The 20,140-nt window shown below is 55.2% G+C and overlaps 2 protein-coding genes and 1 long non-coding RNA gene across 61 annotated transcripts in view; 2 read left to right on the top strand and 1 right to left on the bottom strand.

Annotated features, from left to right (window-relative positions):
* The first annotated feature begins 5 nt into the window (after positions 1-5).
* Positions 6-10,872, top strand: LARGE2 (LARGE xylosyl- and glucuronyltransferase 2). 10 transcript variants are annotated; one of them, XM_077963015.1, is made up of 16 exons: positions 6-255; positions 2,734-3,038; positions 4,937-5,080; positions 5,174-5,283; positions 5,588-5,670; positions 5,940-6,063; positions 6,288-6,459; positions 6,563-6,667; positions 7,808-7,920; positions 7,991-8,116; positions 8,211-8,366; positions 8,480-8,640; positions 9,210-9,358; positions 9,685-9,834; positions 9,942-10,137; positions 10,395-10,872. In XM_077963015.1, exons 3-16 carry the CDS (start codon positions 4,999-5,001, stop codon positions 10,852-10,854), a joined length of 2,187 nt encoding a protein of 728 aa, XP_077819141.1. In that variant the 5' UTR covers positions 6-255; positions 2,734-3,038; positions 4,937-4,998; the 3' UTR covers positions 10,855-10,872. The 10 variants fall into 10 exon arrangements, with proteins under 10 accessions (XP_077819141.1, XP_077819140.1, XP_014969883.3 ...); XM_077963014.1 differs by lacking the exon at positions 5,588-5,670 and adding an exon at positions 2,110-2,260 and having other exon boundaries at positions 89-255; positions 5,671-6,063; positions 9,080-9,358; XM_015114397.3 differs by having other exon boundaries at positions 142-255; positions 2,734-4,846.
* Positions 10,873-11,311: 439 nt separating this feature from the next.
* LOC144334254 (uncharacterized) lies at positions 11,312-14,832 on the top strand. Its single transcript, XR_013403932.1, has 2 exons — positions 11,312-11,396; positions 13,393-14,832. It is a non-coding gene; the product is annotated as an uncharacterized LOC144334254 (long non-coding RNA).
* Positions 13,985-20,140, bottom strand: part of PHF21A (PHD finger protein 21A) — a 191,465-nt gene continuing 185,309 nt past the window's right edge. For 41 of the 50 annotated variants that reach the window (XM_077960969.1, XM_015114221.3, XM_028832754.2 and 38 more), the window contains 4 exons: positions 19,900-20,055; positions 18,256-18,331; positions 17,401-17,504; positions 14,336-16,001 (listed from right to left, as the gene is read on the bottom strand). In XM_077960969.1, coding sequence (XP_077817095.1) covers positions 15,744-16,001; positions 17,401-17,504; positions 18,256-18,331; positions 19,900-20,055 — 594 coding nt within the window. In that variant the 3' untranslated portion in view covers positions 14,336-15,743. 50 annotated transcript variants of the gene reach the window in all.

Here is a 20,140-nt window from a genome sequence, read left to right as displayed (position 1 = left end):
TAACACTCCGGGAAAGCTGGGCGGCAGTCAGAGCAGTTCATTCTAGAGAAGGGAGCTGGAGCGCCGAGTCTTTCCAATGGAACGCCGAGAGACTCGAACGGCAGGGCCGGACTTTAAAGGGCTGGGAGATAGCGGGTTCTTGAAAAAAGGAGCCTCGATCAGATTCGGAGAGATGCGGGCGTCTAAATGCAGTCGGACTGTGTCTCAGAAGGCGCGCGTTCGGCCAGTATCCCCATCTCCGTTTCCTCAACAAAGGTAGTGCTGGGGAAACTGAGGCAGTAAGGAGTCCAGCCCCCTAGTGCCGTCTGGATCCCCTAGACAGCACAGTTAGTGCTGGGTTTCGGCCCCAGCTCCCGTATGCACTGTGCCCCCCAAGGGCGCGCGCCTGCATTCCCACATACGCGAAGAAAGCCCTGGCCCGGGCTTCTCTCGGCTAGGGGGCCCTTGGGCGGGAGTGTCCCTTCTCTGGGTCTCGGATTTCCCGATCTGTAAAATGGTTTGAGGGCAGACTTGATCCTTGAACTCAGAATCGATCTCAGCTTTTCGGCCCTCGGACGCACCTCGCAGTCCTCAGCTGCGCCCCAAGGGAGGGGGCGACTCCTGCGGAATACCTTCCCAAACCAAGCAGCCTCCCTGGAACGGGTGGCATCGGGAGAGCTGCGGCGAGTGGTGGAGGGGACGGGCGCTCTGGGGGGGCAGCCGCTGATTGGCTGCGGGAAAAGGGGCGTGGCAAGGGTGAAGCAGTGGGCCAGCGGATTTATGGTACCCTGGGAATAGTAATAGTAATGCTTTTTTTTTGTTTGTTTTGTTTTTTTTTTTGAGACGGAGTCTCGCTCTGTCGCCCAGGCTGGAGTGCAGTGGCCGGATCTCAGCTCACTGCAAGCTCCGCCTCCCGGGTTTACGCCATTCTCCTGCCTCAGCCTCCCGTGTAGCTGGACTACAGGGGCCCGCCACCTCGCCCGGCTAGTTTTTTTTTGTATTTTTAGTAGAGACGGGATTTCACCGTGTTAGCCAGGATGGTCTCGATCTGCTGACCTCGTGATCCGCCCGTCTCGGCCTCCCAAAGTGCTGGGATTATAGGCTTGAGCCACCGCGCCCGGCAGTAATGCATTATTTTATCTAATCCTCTCCACCAGATATCACCAGATGAAGAAAGCATCCGTTTAAGAACGCCCAGCCAAAATCTGAGTGCTGGTCTTTTCTGACCTCAGAGACTAGGCGGTTTCTTTTTATTCTTTTTTTTTTTTTTAACTTTAATTTTCTTTTTAGAGACCAGGTCTAAGCATTACACCTCACCAGGAAACCACAGCCTTCCTTCCACTGCCTCACCCCACCCTACTCCATAGCTTAGTTTTCTTCTCTATCGGGGGGGGATTAGAGCTGCCCTCTACTCACATCAAAGAACGACGACGCAGGGAAAGGTGACCAGGGAGGAGGTGGTCATGGGCATTGTCGACATCATTTCTGGCCACCCTCTGGGTGCCAGGCTTGCTTACCCTCCTCCCAGCAACCCCAAGTTGCCATGAACTGTTCACAGATGGGAAATTAGAGGTCAATAAGGAGGGGAAAGAATTTGTCCCACATGGCACAGCAAGGCACTGGCCAAACGGGCCACAACGCAGGTCTCCAGTGGCAGTGACCTCTCTCCTACTGCCCACAGCCCACAAGAACTGTGACATGTTGAGGCTCCTTGGTCATGAGGCCAGTTAGCAACTGGGATTAGGACCTAGGCTTGGGGCCCTCAAGGTGAGGCTCCTTCTCCTTTCCTCTGCCCCACCTTGTTTTTTGTTTGTTTGGTTGTTTTTGAGACGGAGTCTCACTCTGTCGCCCAGCTGGAGTGCAATGGTGCAATCTCAGCTCACTGCAACCTCTGCCTCCCAGGTTCGAGCGATTCTCCTGCCTCAGCCTCCCAATTAGCTGGGCCTACAGGCGCCCGCCACCACGCCCAACTAATTTTTGTATTTTTAGTAGAGAGGAAGTTACACCATGTTGGCCAGGCTGGTCTCGAACTTCTGACCTCAGGTGATCTGCCTGCCTCAGCCTCCCAAAGTGCTAGGTATGAGCCACCATGCTCCAACATCTTAATGAACTTGTTCCTCAAACCTCCAGGTTGGCCACTCTTCCAGCCCTCCCTCTGCAGCTGTGGAGAGGGTGTGGAGGGAGAATTTGAGGTTCTTCAGCACTCCTTGGGCTGGAGGTCCTGTTTCTGAGGAGAGCAAGGTGTGGAGGGGAGAGGGGCCGACTCCCCAGGACAGAATAGGTAGGGGCTTGGGCTGGAACCAGTTTCTCCTCCCTCCCTCCAGAACTGGGAGGGGGAGCATGGGCCCAGCCAGGTTGGCAGCAGCAGGTCTGCCTGAATTTCCTCTCTAGATCCCAGGCCTGATTAGGCCCCAGAGACAAAGAGTTGCCGTGTGTGCAGGAGGCTCCTAGGGTGGCCCTCCCCTGCTCCCTGGCCCCCTGCCTGGACTTGGCCGTCTTGTTGGGCTGGAAGGATTTTTGGGCAGGTTGAGCTGTATCATATCTCCTTCAATTTGCCCCAAGTCACAGGGGAAGAGAGGTAGACCAGTCCAACATGTACAGATGAGAGTACCAGAGGCCCAGAGAGGGAGCCTCACTGGTCTAAGGTCATACAGCAAAGTCCTGGGCAGAGCTGGGTCAAAATGGGTCTTAGGCCAAGAGGAACAGCACCGTTTATATGCCCATACTTGTCTCTTTCTCCCTCCACGCCCCTAGAACAACCCCTTGGGGGCCTAGAAGGCATCTCAGCACTTCAGTTTCCCTGAGTGGTGAGGCTGAGCCAGAAGAAGGGCCAGCGTTGTGAGTGACCACAGTGAGATCTGCAGACCCAGCTTCCTGCACTGACTCCCCCGGCCCCTTTACTGAAGACGAATCCTGGGCCAGCCCCCAACTGTGTGTGTGCTCTACCTGGTCCCACATGGTGTTTGTTTGTTTGTATTTAGAGACAAGGTCTCTGTCACCCAGGCTGGAGTGCAGCAGTATGATTATGGCTCACAGCAGCCATGACCTCCTGGGTTCAGGTAATTCTCCTACCTCAGCCTCCCAAGTAGTAGGCGCATGCCACCACACCCAGCTAATTTTTGTATTTTTTTGTAGACATAGAGTTTGGCCACATTGACCAGGCTAGTCTCGAATTCCTGGTCTCAAGCAATTCACCCGCCTTGGCCTTCCAAAGTGCTGGGATCCCTGGCCTGGTCCCACATGTTCAACCGCCACAAACAGTCTCTGTTGAGGGTCCTGGAGAGGGAATCACGTTCCCCCACCCCAACTTTAGGCTAGAGATGAAGGTCAGGGAGGCTGGAGGCTCAAGCTCCAGATGCCTGAGTGGCCCTTGCATGGCCCTTCTCAATTCCCGGGTGTACAAGGAGCCGCCATCAGTCTCCATAGCAACCATTATCCCTGCTCTCCAGAGACCCAAAGCCTGACCTTCCCCATCTCCCAGAGGAAGGCTCCTGGCCTCACAGAGGAGGAGACTGGGGTCTCAGGCTGGGCTGCTTTCCACAGCTGCTTTTGAGTTTGCCTCACTGTTTGCAGCCAGAAGTTGGGCAAAGGACACAGCCTGAACCCCCTTTCCAGGGTCATGGGAGGGAGATTCTCATTCCAATCCACTTTCCACACGTATTGAGCACTTGGTATGTGCAGGCCCTGGTTGGGCACTGGGGACTGGACAGACAAGGTTCCAGTCCGGTGAGCAGCTTACATTCTGGGAGGCAGACCAGCAATAAACAAGCAAACAACTTCAACTTTCCATGAGTGCTAGCCAGCCCTGGGAGGCTCCACTGCCAGAAGGAACGTCAAGGGCACGTCCTGGGGCGGGAGACCCTTCCGGAGGAGGAGCAAGAAAGCTGCTTCTGCAGCGCTGAGCCTGGGGAAGGGGGATGAGTGGGGCCGCTTGAGACGGGAGGGGCCGAAGGGTGTTCCTGTCTAACAGGTCACTTAAACTCTCTGGGGGAGAATCAGCCCGCATCATAGGATTAATCGAGGGTAGTTAAACCCTTAGCACAGGGCCTGGCACGCTGTTCTGGTTTAGGGTCCAAAGCGCCCTCCACCCCTTCCCTGGCCTGCTATGGGGTGCGCGGGGGAGAGGGAGGAAAGACGAGCTCCAGGCCGGGGCGCCCCGGCACAATCACGACGATTTGGACAAGAGTGGGGATCCCCGGACCAGCCCAGGCAGTTTAGGCCGCGCGCGTCTGGGGCCCCTCGCCAGCTCCCGGGCGGGAGGCGGCCTTCACAAGGGCGCTTTGTCCTGGAGGCGCCGGCAGGGCCTGGCTAGGCCACCTGGACTGAGAGTGGGGGAGTTAGGCGAAGGCCTCAGGTGCCTGGCGGCTCTGGGGCAGGTGTCGGCCGGCTCCGCCCCTGTCCCCAGAGCAGGTGTCCCGGACCCCTGCGGCCTGCATTCCAGCCCCCTCCCCCTCCCTCGTGTCGAGCTCCGGCCGTGTCTTTGATCCCCGGCCCGGGGACACTGGCCCCTCCCCTTGGGGAGTGAGGGGAGGAGACGGGGCCCCAGAGCGGGGGCAGGGCAGGTAGCGGGGCCTGGGCCTTCGCGGGTGGCTGCTCCAGCTTCCCCAGCCCTCCCCGCGTCCTGGTGGGAAACTCAGCCCAGAAGGAGTCTTCGGGGGCTCCTCGCGGGTTGGGGAACCGTCGGACGCTGGCGCAGGGGGCGGGGCAAGGACCCCGGGGGGGTCACCCCGCCCCTTCGCGCTCAGCCCTGCCGAGGTGAAACCTGAGCCCAGGTCGGGGGAGGGACCGACCGGCGCCTCTCTCCCGGTCCCCGCACCCTGGCCGAAGGCGGCGAGCGCAGGGCCCGGCCGGGGAGCCGCTGACGCAGGTGAGGGAGGGCTTGGCGCGAGCCGTACAACCCGGCCGTCGGGCCCCACCGCCCAGGGCTGAGTCTCCTATCTCTCCCCTCGGTCCGCAGGGCCCGCGATGGAGCCTGCAGCCCCGGGTCGCGCCCCTCCCTGAGCGCCCCCGTCGGCGGCCATGCTGCCCCGAGGGCGCCCCCGGGCGCTGGGGGCCGCCGCGCTGTTGCTGCTGCTGCTGCTGCTCGGATTCCTCCTGTTCGGTGGGGATCTGGGGTGTGAGCGCCGCAAGCGGGGCGGGCGAGCCGGGGCCCCGGGATGCTTCCCCGGCCCGCTCATGCCACGTGTCCCCCCAGACGGGAGGCTGCGGAGAGCCGCCGCCCTCGACGGAGACCCGGGGGCTGACCCCGGGGACCACAACCGCTCCGACTGCGGCCCGCCGCCGCCGCGGCCGTCCAAGTGCGAGGTAGGTGCGCGCGGCCCCGGCGGCGGGAGTCCCGGGGCGCCGACCCCCAGCCCAGCCTCTTGGACAGCTACGAGAATCACAACACCTGGCGTCTGTCCAGCACTGGCCATCCGGCTGGGGCGCGCCTCGGACGTGCAACTTCTCTGCTCCCGACCTCAGTTTCCCCATTTGAAATGAAGGGTTGGCTCCTGCTGCCCCGTCAGCACACTCTTCCCGTCTCTGCTGCGGGGTGGGGCAGCTCAACCATGGGTCCTCACCGCCTCGCGAAGGGGGGCCTGCTGCCGACCTGGGCGTCCCTCCCCAGCTCTTGCATGTGGCCATCGTGTGTGCGGGGCATAACTCCAGCCGAGACGTCATCACCCTGGTGAAGTCCATGCTCTTCTACAGGTACAGCCAGGTGTCCGTGGAGGAGGGTCAGGAGTGGGGAAGGGACAAAGTCTGGGACACGCTGCTGGTCTCAGAGCTTCAGCTTCCTCATCTGTGACGTGGGGACAGTGTCCTCTTCCTCCCTTGAAGGGCAGTTGTAAGAACATCCTGAGCTGGGCATGCAAAAGCTCTTTGCAGATGGCGCTTCCATCTGTACGCCCCTCAGGGTGGGGCTGTCCCATGTTGCTCCTGCTGGGGCCTCTTAGGCTTCCTCTCTGCCCACCCAAAAGGAAAAATCCACTGCACCTCCACTTGGTAACTGATGCCGTGGCCAGAAACATCCTGGAGATGCTCTTCCACACGTGGATGGTGCCTGCTGTCCGTGTCAGCTTTTACAACGCCGATGAGCTCAAGGCAGGGGCCCAGCCCTTCCCCGCTCCCCCTAGCTGTGTCCACCGCTTTCCTCTCTCCAGGGCGTGGTGGGGTTGGAGAAGAGAATCCTCAGTCCCATCCACCTACTGAAGCGCAAACCCCTCTCTTTTTGGGGTTTACCCCCTCTCCTCTGTGTCACTCCAAGCATGTGTTCTGGTGCTCATAGGCCCCTCTGCCATCTCATCCCCTGCCTTTCCCCCACACAGTCCCAGGTCTCCTGGATCCCCAACAAGCACTACTCCGGCCTCTATGGGCTAATGAAGCTGGTGCTGCCCAGCGCCTTGCCCACTGAGCTGGCCCACGTCATTGTCCTGGACACGGATGTCACCTTCGCCTCTGACATCTCGGAGCTCTGGGCACTCTTTGCTCACTTTTCTGGTGAGAGGCCTGGGAGCCTGCCTGGCCTGCCCACGACCCCTGCATCTAGCCCTGAGCCCAGGTCCTGTGGCAGCCTCAGCTCCCTTACGCCCTCCCCTCCCAGACACTCAGGCGATCGGTCTCGTGGAGAACCAGAGTGACTGGTACCTGGGCAACCTCTGGAAGAACCACAGGCCCTGGCCTGCCTTGGGCCGGGGATTTAACACAGGTGGGGACAGTGGTGAGGGGAGGCAGGGGGGGTGGTCTGCTGGTCCTTGGGCCCCTCGGGTTGGGTGGGGCAAAGAATGCTAGGAAGCCCCCCAGGAAGAACATTGCTGTGAAAAGAACCCTGGATGAAGAAACAGACAGCAGTTCCAACAGTCCTGTGTGTGCTGGATGACTTTGGCCAGCTCTCCTGCTCCCTCTGAGCCTCAGTTTTCTCGTCCATTAAATGGAGGATAATTTTAACAGCCCTGGGCTCACCAAGTGTGAGAAGAAGGCCATGGATGTGCTCTGTAAGCTGGACAGCGCCTCCTCTTCACCCCCAAGAGGATTGACTGTTGACAAAAGTAGTCTATGAGCAAGCTGGGTGCAATGGTTCATGCCTGTAATCCCAGCACTTTGGGAGGCTAAGGTGGGAGAATCGCTTGAGCCCATGAGTTTGAGAACAGCCTTGGCAACGTAGTGAGACCCTTGTCTCTACAAACATTAAAAAATTGGCCAGGCATGGTGTTTCATGCCTGTAATCCCAGCACTTTGGTAGGCCAAGGTGGGCGGATTACTTGAGGTCAGGAGTTCGAGACCAACCTGGCCAACATGGTGATGTGTAGATGGTGAAACCCCATCTACACTAAAAATACAAAAATTAGCCGGGGGTGGTGTCACATACCTGTAATCCCAGCTACTTGGGAGGCTGAGGAGGGAGAATCACTTGAACCCAGGAGGCGGAGGTTGCAGTGAGCCGAGTTCACACCACTGCACTCCAGCCTTGGCAATATTTATCTATCTCATAAATAAATAAGTAAATAAATAAAAAGAATAGGTGTGGTGGCATACCTGCAGTCCCAGCTAGTTGGTGGGGATTGTGGTGGGTTGCTGACGTGGGAGGTTTGCTTGAGCCTGGGAACTCAAGGCTGCGGTGAGCCATGATTGTGCCACTGCACCACTCTAGCCTGGGTGACAAAGCAAGACCCTGTCTCTAAAAAACAAAACAAAACAACAACAACAAAAAACAAGTGGTAGTCCATGATCATGTCTGAACAGTCAGAAAATACCAATAAGTCAAAAAACAAAGGACACCTTCATGACCCCCATGTCCCCCAGGAGCTGGTCGTCCCAGGTGGGCATGACAGCATCTCTTCATTGGCAGGTGTGATCCTACTGCGGCTGGACCGGCTCCGGCAGGCTGGCTGGGAGCAGATGTGGAGGCTGACGGCCAGGCGGGAGCTCCTTACCCTGCCTGCCACCTCACTGGCTGACCAGGTCTGGGGAAGCCTTGCCGGGTGGGGTGTGGCAGGCTGGGGGCTGGGGTGTGATGGGTGTCTCTGCTCAGGACATCTTCAACGCTGTGATCAAGGAGCATCCGGGGCTAGTGCAGCCTCTGCCTTGCGTCTGGAACGTGCAGCTGTCAGATCACACACTGGCCGAGCGCTGCTACTCTGCGGCGTCTGACCTCAAGGTGAGTGGGACAGGAGGCTGCATGGTGGTGGGGGGCCATGGATGGGGACTCCTGCTTCCTGCTCCCATGGCCCCAACACCCTCCCGGGTCCCAGGTGATCCACTGGAACTCACCAAAGAAGCTTCAGGTGAAGAACAAGCACGTGGAATTCTTCCGCAATTTCTACCTGACCTTCCTGGAGTACGATGGGAACCTGCTGCGGAGAGAGCTCTTTGGGTGCCCCAGCCAGCCCCCGCCTGGTGCTGAGCAGGTGCGAAGGAGCTACCTTCCCCTGCTCCTCTCTGCTTTGGTGGGGCCCAGCCTTGTCGGGGGGATGTGTCATTCTGCCCTACCCCTGGTCCTTGTCACCCCTTATCCCCTCAGTTGCAGCAGGCCCTGTCACAACTCAACGAGGAAGACCCCTGCTTTGAATTCCGGCAGCAGCAGCTCACTGTGCACCGTGTGCACGTCACTTTCCTGCCCCATGAGCCGCCACCCCCCCGGCCTCACGATGTCACCCTTGTGGCCCAGCTGTCCATGGACCGGTGAGGGTGCAGAGGGCAGCCCAGGGAGTATGGCATGGGCTGGGTTGGACATTTCTGAGAGGGGGTTCCATCTGGCAGCCTGATGCTGTGGTAGTGAGCTGCCTGGCCCTCAGGGAGTTCCAGAAGTTGGAGACACTGGATATGGTGGAAAGAGCTTGGGCTCTGGAGTCATTCAGATGCCCGGAGCTGTCCCTCGGTCGCTGTGGGACCATGGGCAAGTCTTCGTATCTCTGGCCCTTTGTTTTCTCTCTCAAATGAGAAAGTACCCACCTGGTGGGGGTAGTTGTAAAGATTCAATCAGATTGGCTCTGTAAGTATTTGAAGGGTGCTCAGTAAGTCACTTGAGGAGGTGGCAGCAGCAGCTAACTGGGGCGGTTTTCCAGGCCTCCCTGAGCTGTGCAAGAAGGGCAGAGCTGTGCTGACCTCCCCCTCCCCATAGGCTGCAGATGTTGGAAGCCCTGTGCAGGCACTGGCCTGGCCCCATGAGCCTGGCCTTGTACCTGACAGATGCAGAAGCTCAGCAGTTCCTGCGTTTCATCGAGGCCTCACCAGTGCTTGCTGCCCGGCAGGACGTGGCCTACCACGTGGTGTACCGTGAGGGGCCCCTGTACCCTGTCAACCAGCTCCGCAACGTGGCCTTGGCCCAGGCCCTCACACCTTACGTCTTCCTCAGTGACATTGACTTCCTGCCTGCCTATTCTCTCTACGACTACCTCAGGTGGGCCAGCAGGCAGGGAGGGGAACAGTGTATGGGGTAGATGTGGACAGGGCACACGTGGGACCCCAGGCTTCCATGTCCCTGCTCCTTTCTGGGCCTCAGTGGCCTCTGTCAAGTGGGGTTTGTATTAGGCTGTTTCTCTAGGCTGTCAACAGGGAAGCCAGGGCCAGCTTCAACAGCAGCTCCACCTGTGGTTGTATCCACCCGTCGCATTGGACAAGATGGCCCATGGTGGACGGGTCCTGTGGCTAATGCCCTGATGAGGGTCACTGGCCCAGTCCTGGAGGCTCCACTCTTCTCCCCTGCTCATGGGTGCTCCTCCTCAGGGCCTCCATTGAGCAGCTGGGGCTGGGCAGCCAGCGAAAGGCAGCGCTGGTGGTGCCGGCATTCGAGACCCTGCACTACCGCTTCAGCTTCCCCCATTCCAAGGTGGAGCTGCTGGCCTTGCTGGATGTGGGCGCTCTCTACACCTTCAGGTAGGAGAGGCTACGTCTCTGCCCACCCCACTCACTTGCCCACACTGGCCCCCACTACCCACAAGCTCCTAGCCTCAGCCTGGCTCCCACCTGACCCTGCTGCACAGGTACCACGAGTGGCCCCGGGGCCACGCACCCACAGACTATGCCCGCTGGCGGGAAGCTCAGGCCCCGTACCGTGTACAATGGGCGGCCGACTATGAACCCTACGTGGTGGTGCCACGTGACTGTCCCCGCTATGACCCTCGCTTTGTGGGCTTCGGCTGGAACAAGGTGGCTCACATTGTGGAGCTGGATGCCCAGGTGAGGAGGGCAGCTTGCTGCCACCACCTTTGATTCGAGCACCTCCAGGTCCAGGGAACTCATGACACCTGCATGGGGGACCACACTGCTAGGCGGCACTGTTAGAAATATCCTCCTTCTGTAGAACTAAAATCATCTGCCGTTTGGCCCTTGCTTTAGCTCTCAGGGGCTACAGGGTAAGCCTGTTTTCGGGAGCTGCACCTTCCCCGCAGGCCAGGCAAGCCAGGCAGCCACTGCTCCTCTGCCCCACCCTGCAGGAATATGAGCTCCTGGTGCTGCCCGAGGCCTTCACCATCCATCTGCCCCATGCTCCAAGCCTGGACATCTCCCGCTTCCGCTCCAGCCCCACCTATCGTGACTGCCTCCAGGCCCTCAAGGACGAATTCCACCAGGACTTGTCCCGCCACCATGGGGCTGCTGCCCTCAAATACCTCCCGGCCCTGCAGCAGCCCCAGAGCCCCGCCCGAGACTGAGGCTGAGGCTGGGCGGGCACTGCCCCTTGTCTTAGCATTGGGCAGACACCAGGGCAACCCGGCCTGCCCTCCACCATCCCTGCTATTTAAATTATTTAAGGTCTCTGGGAAGGGCTGGGGCGGAGCATCTGTGGGGTGGGGTCTTCCCCTTGCTGCTATTGTTTGGCTGGGGTCTGGTCTCCCTCTGCGCCAGCCAGTTTGGGGCTGGTTCCCCCATCTTCAATCGTTCATCCCTTTTTCATAATTAAAGTTTTAAAAAATCCTTTTTGTGTTCCTCCTGGTTTGGGGGAGCAGGGGCACTCTGGGGCTAGGGTGTCAGTGCATAAGGGAGGTGCTACATCCAGCTGGGGTCACAGGAGGGCCTGGGCCCTTAAGGGCAAGCACTCCCCCAACCCTCAGACAGCCAGTCAGGGAGGGCAGAGGCTGGGACTGGAATGTGTCCTGCCCACCCTCCCCTGCCCCAAACCCAACACCAAGAGGCTGAGAGGCTTTATTTGGCTTTATTTAGTAAAATGTTAAAATAAATAAATACAAATTGATCAGCTGCTCTGTATCCCCCCCACCCCCTCAAAACAAAAACCAAACAAACAAAAACAAAAACTTTGAAGCACAAAACTCCAAATACAAGTCTACCAAGACTGAAATCACAAAGGGCATGGACAAGAGACAGGGTTGGGGTCTGGCTGGCTCTTCTCTGCTAGGAGCTGGCTGACCTCTGGCCTGCCCGTCCCACCCCGCCTGACTGCAGCTCACCCTGGGCTGAGGACCCACGGACATCAGAGAGAGGTGAGGGCCCAAAGGCTGCTGGGGAAGGGGTAGGGATCTGGGGTCCTCAGGAAGAAAGGGCCTTGTGGGAGGGGGTGCCAAGTGGAACTGGGGAGCCCTGCTTCCGTTTAGAGGAGCTGTTTTTCAGAGTTCCTACCCTGGCTGTCTGGAGGGCAGCCCCAGCTTCCTGCCTCTCACTTTAGCAAGGGGGCCAGAAGACTGCCCAGGGCCGCCCACTCCCGTCTTGGAGAGGAGCTGACTCAGAGGACAGTCTAAGTTAGGGTGAGAATGGGAGTCCTGCTTCCTGCCAAGGGTGCCCGGCCGAGGGACAGGAGCACCCAGCCGAGGGACAGGGGCGAGGTTCACACAGAGCAAAGTTGCCTCCACTCAACAGAAGCCACGGGATCTGGAGAACCCAGGCCCTGGAAAATGCACCTGGGCCACCATCCATCCCATTACCCTAGGAACCTTTTGCCCCTGGGTAAAAAGTCTCCTAAATTCAGCCCTTTAGATAAGTAAGAAGGACCATGCCCTGTAAGGGAATGAAGAGAGGAAACCACGAAGAGTGTGTGAGCCGAGAGGTGAGAGCCCAAGGGAGGCTCTGATGGCCCCGAGAGAAGTATCAGAGGTGGCTGGAGAGGCAGCCGTGCATGCGGAGATGGAAGTGCGCTGCAGACACGGTCACCCTCAGGGAAACAGCTGTGTGCAACCGCCCCCATGCACACTGCCTATTGGGCCTGAGCCAAGCAGCAGCAGGGACAGAGAGGCAGACATTGCAGGGAAACCAGGCACACGATGGTGCCAGCAGGAGGCTGCCAGGGCGGCCCCACCAGGGACTGCCCCTAACTGCCTCCCTATGTCAGGTGCAACCAGCAGGCTTACCCCAAAAGGCCTGATAAGGAAAGAATAAATCAAAACCCCAGATGAGCTCAGCACAAGTGAGACAAGACCCAGCAGGCTCCATGAAAGAAGAAGGACCCACAGGCAGCAAGAACGCAGAGGTGGAGATGACAGCAACATGGCCTCACTGTCACCAGGGTGCAGCGCCTGGTCAGGAGCTGGCAGAGGACTCCCAGTCATCACTGCCACCAGGGCGCAGTGCCTGATCAGGAGCTGGCAGGGGACTCCCAGTCAGGGCCCAGTGGGCAGCCGCTCCAGCTCTCTGAAGTGACTGCAAAGCCAGCTGGTCTCAAAAGTGCTGTCAGAGCAGCTAAATTCTGGGCCATGGGGAAAGAGCAGCGGAGGGAAGGAGGAGGAAGCAACTGGAGGTGGCTAGGGTGGGGCAGTGTCACGAGCGTATGTCTCAGGTGGTCACAGGCCCCCCAGGTCTGAGGGAACAGTGAAGGGCAGGGAGATTGAGTGCCAGGGCCTCTTCTTTACAGTAAAGCGGTGTTTTGGAATTTAAGTCCAGAATGTAGGTTTGGGGGCTGGGTTGCATCTCATACTCCATACTAGCTGACTCCCAAAACAGCTCACATCTGAATGTCAGGAAGAATCCACAGCCCAGCTGCAGGTGAGGTCGGAATGTACTCGACACTGCTGAGGGCGGCAGGCAAAGCCCTGGTCAATTCCTAGCCCTGTCCCCCCAACCCCTGAGACTCCTCAGGCAGCTCCTCTCCGAGCAAAGGCCTCTAGTGATGATGGCTTCCCAACTTCTTTCAGAAAAAGGTAAGTTAGGTGTTGTGTGGCAACCCTCAGATGGGCCCGGACAAGTTGAGGGGAAGAGCTCTAGACAGGGCAGACAGCCTGCTGCTGGTCTCTGATCCTCTGCCAACGATTCCTCCAACTAGTCCAGGCATCTCCAAGGCTCCCTGACTAGACACAGCACCTCGGTTTCTGAATGAGAAAAGCGAACTCTCCCCCTCAGCCAATCAAGCAGCCAGGGCCTAACTCTGAGGCCTGTTCAGTCAAACTTAATTCCTTCTGAGGCCCTTGGGAAGATGAATGGCGACGGCTGATAGGGATGAGACACATTTTCCTCTAAGAAGTGTCTCTTCTCTGTTCTATTTGCTTTCAGATCTGTCTTTGTCTCTCTGGGCCTAACTGGGTGGGAGAGAAGCCGATGGGACCGTTTCTACCTCTCCTAGGCTCTGGCCATTCCCAGGGCCTGGAGTGGGCTTGGGGGAGATGCTCCAGCAGGGCCAGGGTACAGAGCCTCCACCGCCCTCCCATCAGCCAGGGGCACGCAAGGGGCAAAGGTCTCCAGCGAGAGCATGCATCTGACACAATTTACTTCTGACGAGCCAAGATGAGACAATGGTCTGAGCCTTTCACAACCCTGGTTTTCCCAAGGAGAGGCCACAACCAGCCAAGCCAAGGCGAGCGCAGTAATTCTAGCCAAGGATCACCCAGGAGGTTTGTGGGTGGGTGGAGTGGAGTAAATTTCTGGTGCCTGGAGCCAACAGGCAGAGAAAGGAGCAGGAGTCTCAGACCTCTCCCCAAAGGCAAGACAGAGCGAAGTCCACGCTGGGGCTCTGTCTCAGAGACATAACCTCAAAACATGTCACTCCTCCTCTGTTCTTTCTAAGCACCAAGGACTGATGCAGCCAGCCTGCACTCCCGCACCCTCCTGTCACGGCCAGGGTGCGTGCGCACCACTGAGCTCCGCTGGCCAGTTCCCTCGGAGGTGTCCCCCAGGCACTCATAATGCTGGTGGCTGAAAGACCAAAAGCAGCACCAAAGGAAGGGATCTTATTTAGGCACCAGCCTTTTGCTCTAGCAGAATCTGAGAAGACCACGGGTAGGGCCCTGATACCATCCACACTTCCATTTGGGCTTCACAACAGGAGACAAGATCCCTGCACCAAGAAGAGAGCACGGTCTTTTCTGAGGAGAGAGAAGGGTGGGGAGCTCCGCCTCTGTCCTTCAAGGAGACTGGCCCACCAGTCTAGAGACACACACACGGCAAAATGTCATTGTGATCAGCAGGGTCTGTGCTAAAAAATTATAACTACACGGCATTTTCTCCAGTTCTGACACCTTTTTAATAGAAATCACTGTTTTTAGGAAACAAATAGCACTTTTGTAATTTTTTTTTTTACAATGTTTCTTACCTTCATCTTAATTTAAGTAACACTAGGAAGACCTCAGTATCTTTTATTTTCCTTTTAATTTAAAAAAAAGTTGTTTTTTTTCCCCAGATACAAAGATTTTTGCCCTTGCATAAAAAAACAGTGCCCGAACGATGACACAAGGACTCACAAAGACTCACGGGACCTCACTGACACTATGATTCCTACTCTACCATGCAAGGTCTCGGCTACCCTTAAATGGACTGTCAGCCTGAAAAACAGCTTTTCTATTCCTTATTTTAGTTTTTGTTACCAAGAAAGTAAAATGAACAGTAAAATAAAACTTTCCTTAAAGAAAAAAAGAACAAAAACAAAAATTAAAAAAAGAGAAACGTCTCCATTCAATTCACACACACCTGGGTCGCGTGCTGCTTCACTCAAGATCTTCTCTTCTTATAAATATAGAAAAGGGATGGAGCTTGTTTTCAAGTAAAATCACTGATTCACCTTTTTTTCCTTCCTGGACACACACATCCTTCTTCCCTGCCTTGGGCAAGGGCCAGTGGCCCGGGCTCTGCTTGTTCTTGGAGAGGAGACAGCGGGATAACCACGGGGATGCGCGATTCACCAAGCAGGGAAGGAAGGAGACTGGCCAGGCTTCAGGAGTGGTGGGGTTACTGCGCAGGGAGCAGAGCGCAGGGGAGAAGAACCTACTGGCTGTTCTCGGTGTGGGTCTCCCCTTGCATGAGTCCCCCGCCAGACGTGATTAAATACTGCTTATTTGATACACTGTCCCACCCCCGCGCTCCCTCCAGCCACTCCCCTTCCCTCTTCTGGGCACTGGGGTTGGTTAAATCTCAATTACTTTTTTTGGTTTTATAGTAGCGAAAGTTTAGAAACAGGAAAGCCCACACACTCTTTGGACTTGTCTTCTCTACCTAAACAAACGGCTCGGCAAGTAAGGATCTGAAACCTGCTCTCCTCCCTCCGCCCGTCCCTGCTCCCCACCCAAGAAAACAGAAACAAACCCATCGTGGCTGTGGAGGCTGCTGCAGGCACACACTGGTGTATAATAGAGAGAGTAAATATATTATTTCACTTGGCATGGTGCTGGCAAAGAACCTCCAGCTGGCACTATTTCATGTAACATGGTCCAATCTTTGCATGTACACACAGAATAAGAAGGATCAATTGGCAAACTCTGGTGCCACCTGGCACAAGCATCTTCTCTCTCTCTGGAACCAAAGAACCAAAAGAATTCTGCACTTTCCAGAAATCCGGCTTTGCTTTTCTAGAGTCTTCAGTGTTCTGCTCTCCTCGCCGCCGGGATCCCGTGGCTTCTCCTAGAGGGGCTCTGTTATTTAGTCTCTTCCCCCTGGTTACAGTTCGCTGTGCAGCTCTGGGAGGAGGGGGAAGGGGCCGGCGTGGAGGTGGCGGCGTTGGCAGGGGGGGTGCAGTCCGGGCCGTTGGAGATGGCCCCCACAGTGGCCTCAGAGTCTACAGGTTTGGAGAGGTCGATGCCGTGGATGAGGCGAATCAGCTGTTTTACCTTCTCCAGGGAGCTGTGCATCTCCTTCTGCCGGGCCAGAATGGTGTTCTTCATTTCCATGCATTTCTGCAGCAAATGACAAGGGCAGTGGCACTGAGCCGCCTCGTTTCTAACAGGCCTGGCAGCCCCTGAGAGCAGAGCGCCTTCTCTCTGCCCAGGGAAAAGCAGCCCTCCTGACTGCTGTGCAGCCCCTGGGCCTTGCTGTGCTCCTCAGTGGAGTGGGCGGCTACCACCTAAGGAACAGGGCGGGTGGAGTGGGTAGGCTGGAGGGGTCCAAGAGGCAACAGAGAGAAAGAGAGCATGCGGGCACCAACACGCGGGAGTACTAACGCTTAAAAACAAACCGGCAGAGCCGCCATCAGACTTCCAAACAAAGGTTGTTAAAAAAAAAAAAGTTCCCACAGCTGCCCTGCAGCCTGTTTGGGCAGGTTTTGATACGCTTCTGTCATGCTAACTGGGGAGCCTTCAGGACTGGACTGAGCTCTCCAGGGTGGAAAACACGCAGTGCTATCTGGATTCCATCTGAGAGCAGCAGGAAGTGAGAGGACAGGCCAGTAGCATTTAGGAGGATCGAAGCCCCAAGAACAAAGGCCTGCAGCCAGCACACCTTCTGCTCAGCCAGGGACTTGGGAGTCTTCTGCCCTTTTGCCCTCAGCCTCCCACACCTGCTGGCTTCTATTTTAGGCAGGGAAAGAGATGAAGGAGGTGTTAAATCTGCATGCCACGGGTAGGTATGGTGAGGAGGAGAAAGCAGGTAAGCAGGACAGTTCAACTGCCACCAAGTACAAGGCACCACCTGGTATCCATGAGGGCTGAGGTCACTTCACTCCAACAAGGGTGACCTACTCAATGGAAAAGAAGACTGGCTCCTTGCCTGGGAGGAGCCTCTGTCCCCTGCTGCAAATACAACCCTCTTTCCCACTTGGACAGGCCGGGCTGGGCAGTACTTACTTCCAATACTTGTCTCTAGAAAGCCCGCTTCCTCACACTGGTCAGGAAAACCGGGAAATGCAATCAGCATGGTGTGGAAGAAAGAGCGAGGGAGGGCCGTATGGATGGGCCCACTCACTCAGGTGACTAGGAAGAATCACATGAGGGGACCTGGTCTGTGTCTGCTCAGTGTCAGGTGAGGCGCTACACTCCCCCCACACACTGTCAGGAATACGCAGGGCTGTGGCTACACTGTTGTAGCTGTTACTTATTCAGCCTGAAGACTGAAGATCCTCTTTCAGATTAAAGCCAAGAGAATGTTCCAGAGCTTGGGTAAGGCACCACCTACCAACTGGCCGCCTGTACCTGAGGGCTGCACTCTAACTGGATGGCAAACTGCATTTGCCCAAGTTAATCACGTTAATAAACAGAAGGACCTGAAGCAGCCTGGGGCCCACACGTACTGTTACGTATATGGAAAGGCCTAGGTCTCTGCACCTATGTATCGACTGCTGAAGGCATGAGGTTTACTTACACTTATGGAATTGCTGAGCTGTTTCACCTTTTGCTCTAGTTGTTCTCGTTCTTGTTTTAAATCTGAACTCCATTTAAGTAACTTTTGTTTCTCTTCTTCTTTTGCTAAAAACAAACAAACAAACAAACAAACAGTTTTTGACAATTAATTCTTTGAAAAGGCCACTGTGCTCCGGATGCCTGCCAAAGAAGATATTTTCCCCAGAGCTCCCATGAGTCCCACAACCAGTGCAGAGAGTCTGCCCACCTGGACTTTTCCTTTTTCTGTGAACAGTATGCTAAGAAAACTGTCAGTGCATTGGGTCTGGCTTTACATAAATGAGATACCACATCTCATTTCTTTCCCCCAAGAAGTGCTAACAGGCCAGGCATGGTAGCTCATGCCTGTAATCCTAGAACTTTGGGAGGCCAAGGCAGGTGAATCACTTGAGCCCAGGAGTTCAAGACCAGCCTGGGTAACATGGCGAAACCCGTTTCTACCAAAAAATACTAAAGTTAGCTGGGCATGGCAGTACACCCGTAGAGTCTCAGCCACTCGGGAGGCTGAGGTAGGAGGATCGACTGGGCCCAGGAGGAGGAAGCTGCAGTGGGCTGTGATCACGCCACAACACCCTAGCCTGGGCGATACAGTGAGACCTTGTCTCAAAAAATAAATGAATAAAAAAAATGCTACAGAAGTTTTCCACTTTATCTAATAAAAGGTTTTCATTTTTTTGTTTCCTCCAATAGTTAAGAGCAAAAGGTTTTCATTTTTAAATTTAAATTTCCTTTTGAGAATAAAACAAATACTGCCAGTATTTTTTTTTTTTTAAACAAGGGGAAGCTTACAAAAAAGTAGGTATGGATAACTCCTTACCTGCTTTGTAGGCAATATAGGAATGAACAATTGCTAAAGTTCCAGGCCATGGAATTGCTTCTTCCTTCTTCAGCATCTGAAAAGATTTTTAGAATTTTACCTTGAGAAGGAGGTTTAAACACACATCCTCTGTGTAACAGCTAGCAATGGTATTGATGGCTACTGGCAGATAAAATCCAGGAAGGATTTATGGTAGCAGTGTTGCAAAACCCTGGTCTACAGTTTCTGGACTAAAAAGTTCCAAATATCAGCTTAGGAGAATGAAGTTCAAGGCAGGAAGAGCCAGGACACTTGAGCCCAGGCTTAGAAGGAGCTGGGACTTGGCTGGGCATTCCTATCTTTTCACGCCATATGACACCCAACCACTCCCGACAGCTAGAACCACGCACACAAAAGCCACACATCAGCATGATGGTAGCAGCCACTGGCAGTTTTGTCCTTGACCTGACATGGGCTGCCTGTCTCAATTTTAGATTTCTATGTCCCTCAAAGATAGCCTGACCAAGGAAATTAAATATTAGTTCCAAATACTAAAGTATAATCTAGACCCTATGTCAAAAATCATCAGAAGGTCACAAAGCAGCATCAGGAGGAGGACGGTGAGAGAAGTGTTCCGCTGCACCACAGGCTGCAGGATGAGGACAAGATTACCAGGGAAAACCAGAATTCATTCAAAGCAAGATTCCAAAGAACTGAGCAGGATCCCAGGGCATGCTGAGCTATTGAGCTTGCTTATTTATTATTTATACTTTGCATACCTCTAAAAAAGACTTGAGATAGCTTATAATAAAATCATAAAGACATAAATATACACGGATAGTTGAAAAAAAGGCAACCAGAAACCAAACAGAGAAGGAGGGAGGCAAGGACAGTTAGGAATATGTTTGCCTTTTAAGTCTGTAAAATATTGACAGCACTTTACAGTTAGTTCTCTGAGCCTGAAATAGGTTAAAAGTGAAATGGGTGTTATTTTATTATTATTATTTTGAGACAGAGTCTCGCTCTTGTCACCCAGGCTGGAGTACAGTGGTGTGACCTCTGCTCACTGCAACCTCTGCCTCCCGGGTTCAAGCGATTCTCCTGCCTCAGCCTCCCAAGTAGCTAGGATGACAGGCGCCCGCCACCACGCCCAGCTAATTTTTATATTTTTAGTAGAGATGGGGTTTCGCCACATTGGCCAGGCTTGTCTTGAACTCCTGACCTTAGGTGACCCGCCTGCCTTGGCCTCACAAAGTGCTGAGATTACAGGCGTGAGTCACTGCGTCCAGCCCAAGGTGTTATTTTAATTAATCAACTGGGCACTTTCTCTAATTTTATTCCCAAAGAAGAGTTTTAAAACCATATACTTGGTCTAGACCATTCCTAGAGAATGAGGCACTCTGGACTTTTAAGGGTCTTGACTTTTAAAGAGAAGATAAATCATTTCAAATACAAGGAAGCGTCTATCCAGCTCAGTAATAAGGCAGAGAGTTTCTGAGGGAATGAAGGCCATGCGCCTGCATGCTGTGTCATGAACAGGGAAGATGCAGCCTGGAGACCGACTGGGAGAGGGAAGAGACTGCCATTCCCCGGGAAAGGAATTCCTCCTGATGGCCGTGTCTTTGTCCTCCTTGGCCCTTCCCCCGTCAGACCCACCCACAGTACCTGGTCCTGACATCTGGGACAGATCCACATGCCCTTGGGAATTGTTTTCAGAGGGGGGTCTAAGCAGTCCAAATGATATACACGGGAACACGTGTCGCACATCAGTAACTGGCCACTTTTTCTGCAAACGCTGCAAAAATCCTCATGAATATCACCCTATAAAGTTGAGAGGAAAGGTAAGAAAAAGGACAAAAAAGGTAAAATTTTAATGTTAACATGCACATTCTAGATGCATATAAAT

This window comes from Macaca mulatta, chromosome 14 (assembly GCF_049350105.2).
Source record: "Macaca mulatta isolate MMU2019108-1 chromosome 14, T2T-MMU8v2.0, whole genome shotgun sequence".
In the NCBI taxonomy this organism is placed as follows: Eukaryota; Metazoa; Chordata; class Mammalia; order Primates; family Cercopithecidae; genus Macaca; species Macaca mulatta.
This window is presented reverse-complemented; position numbering and strand designations above follow the sequence as displayed.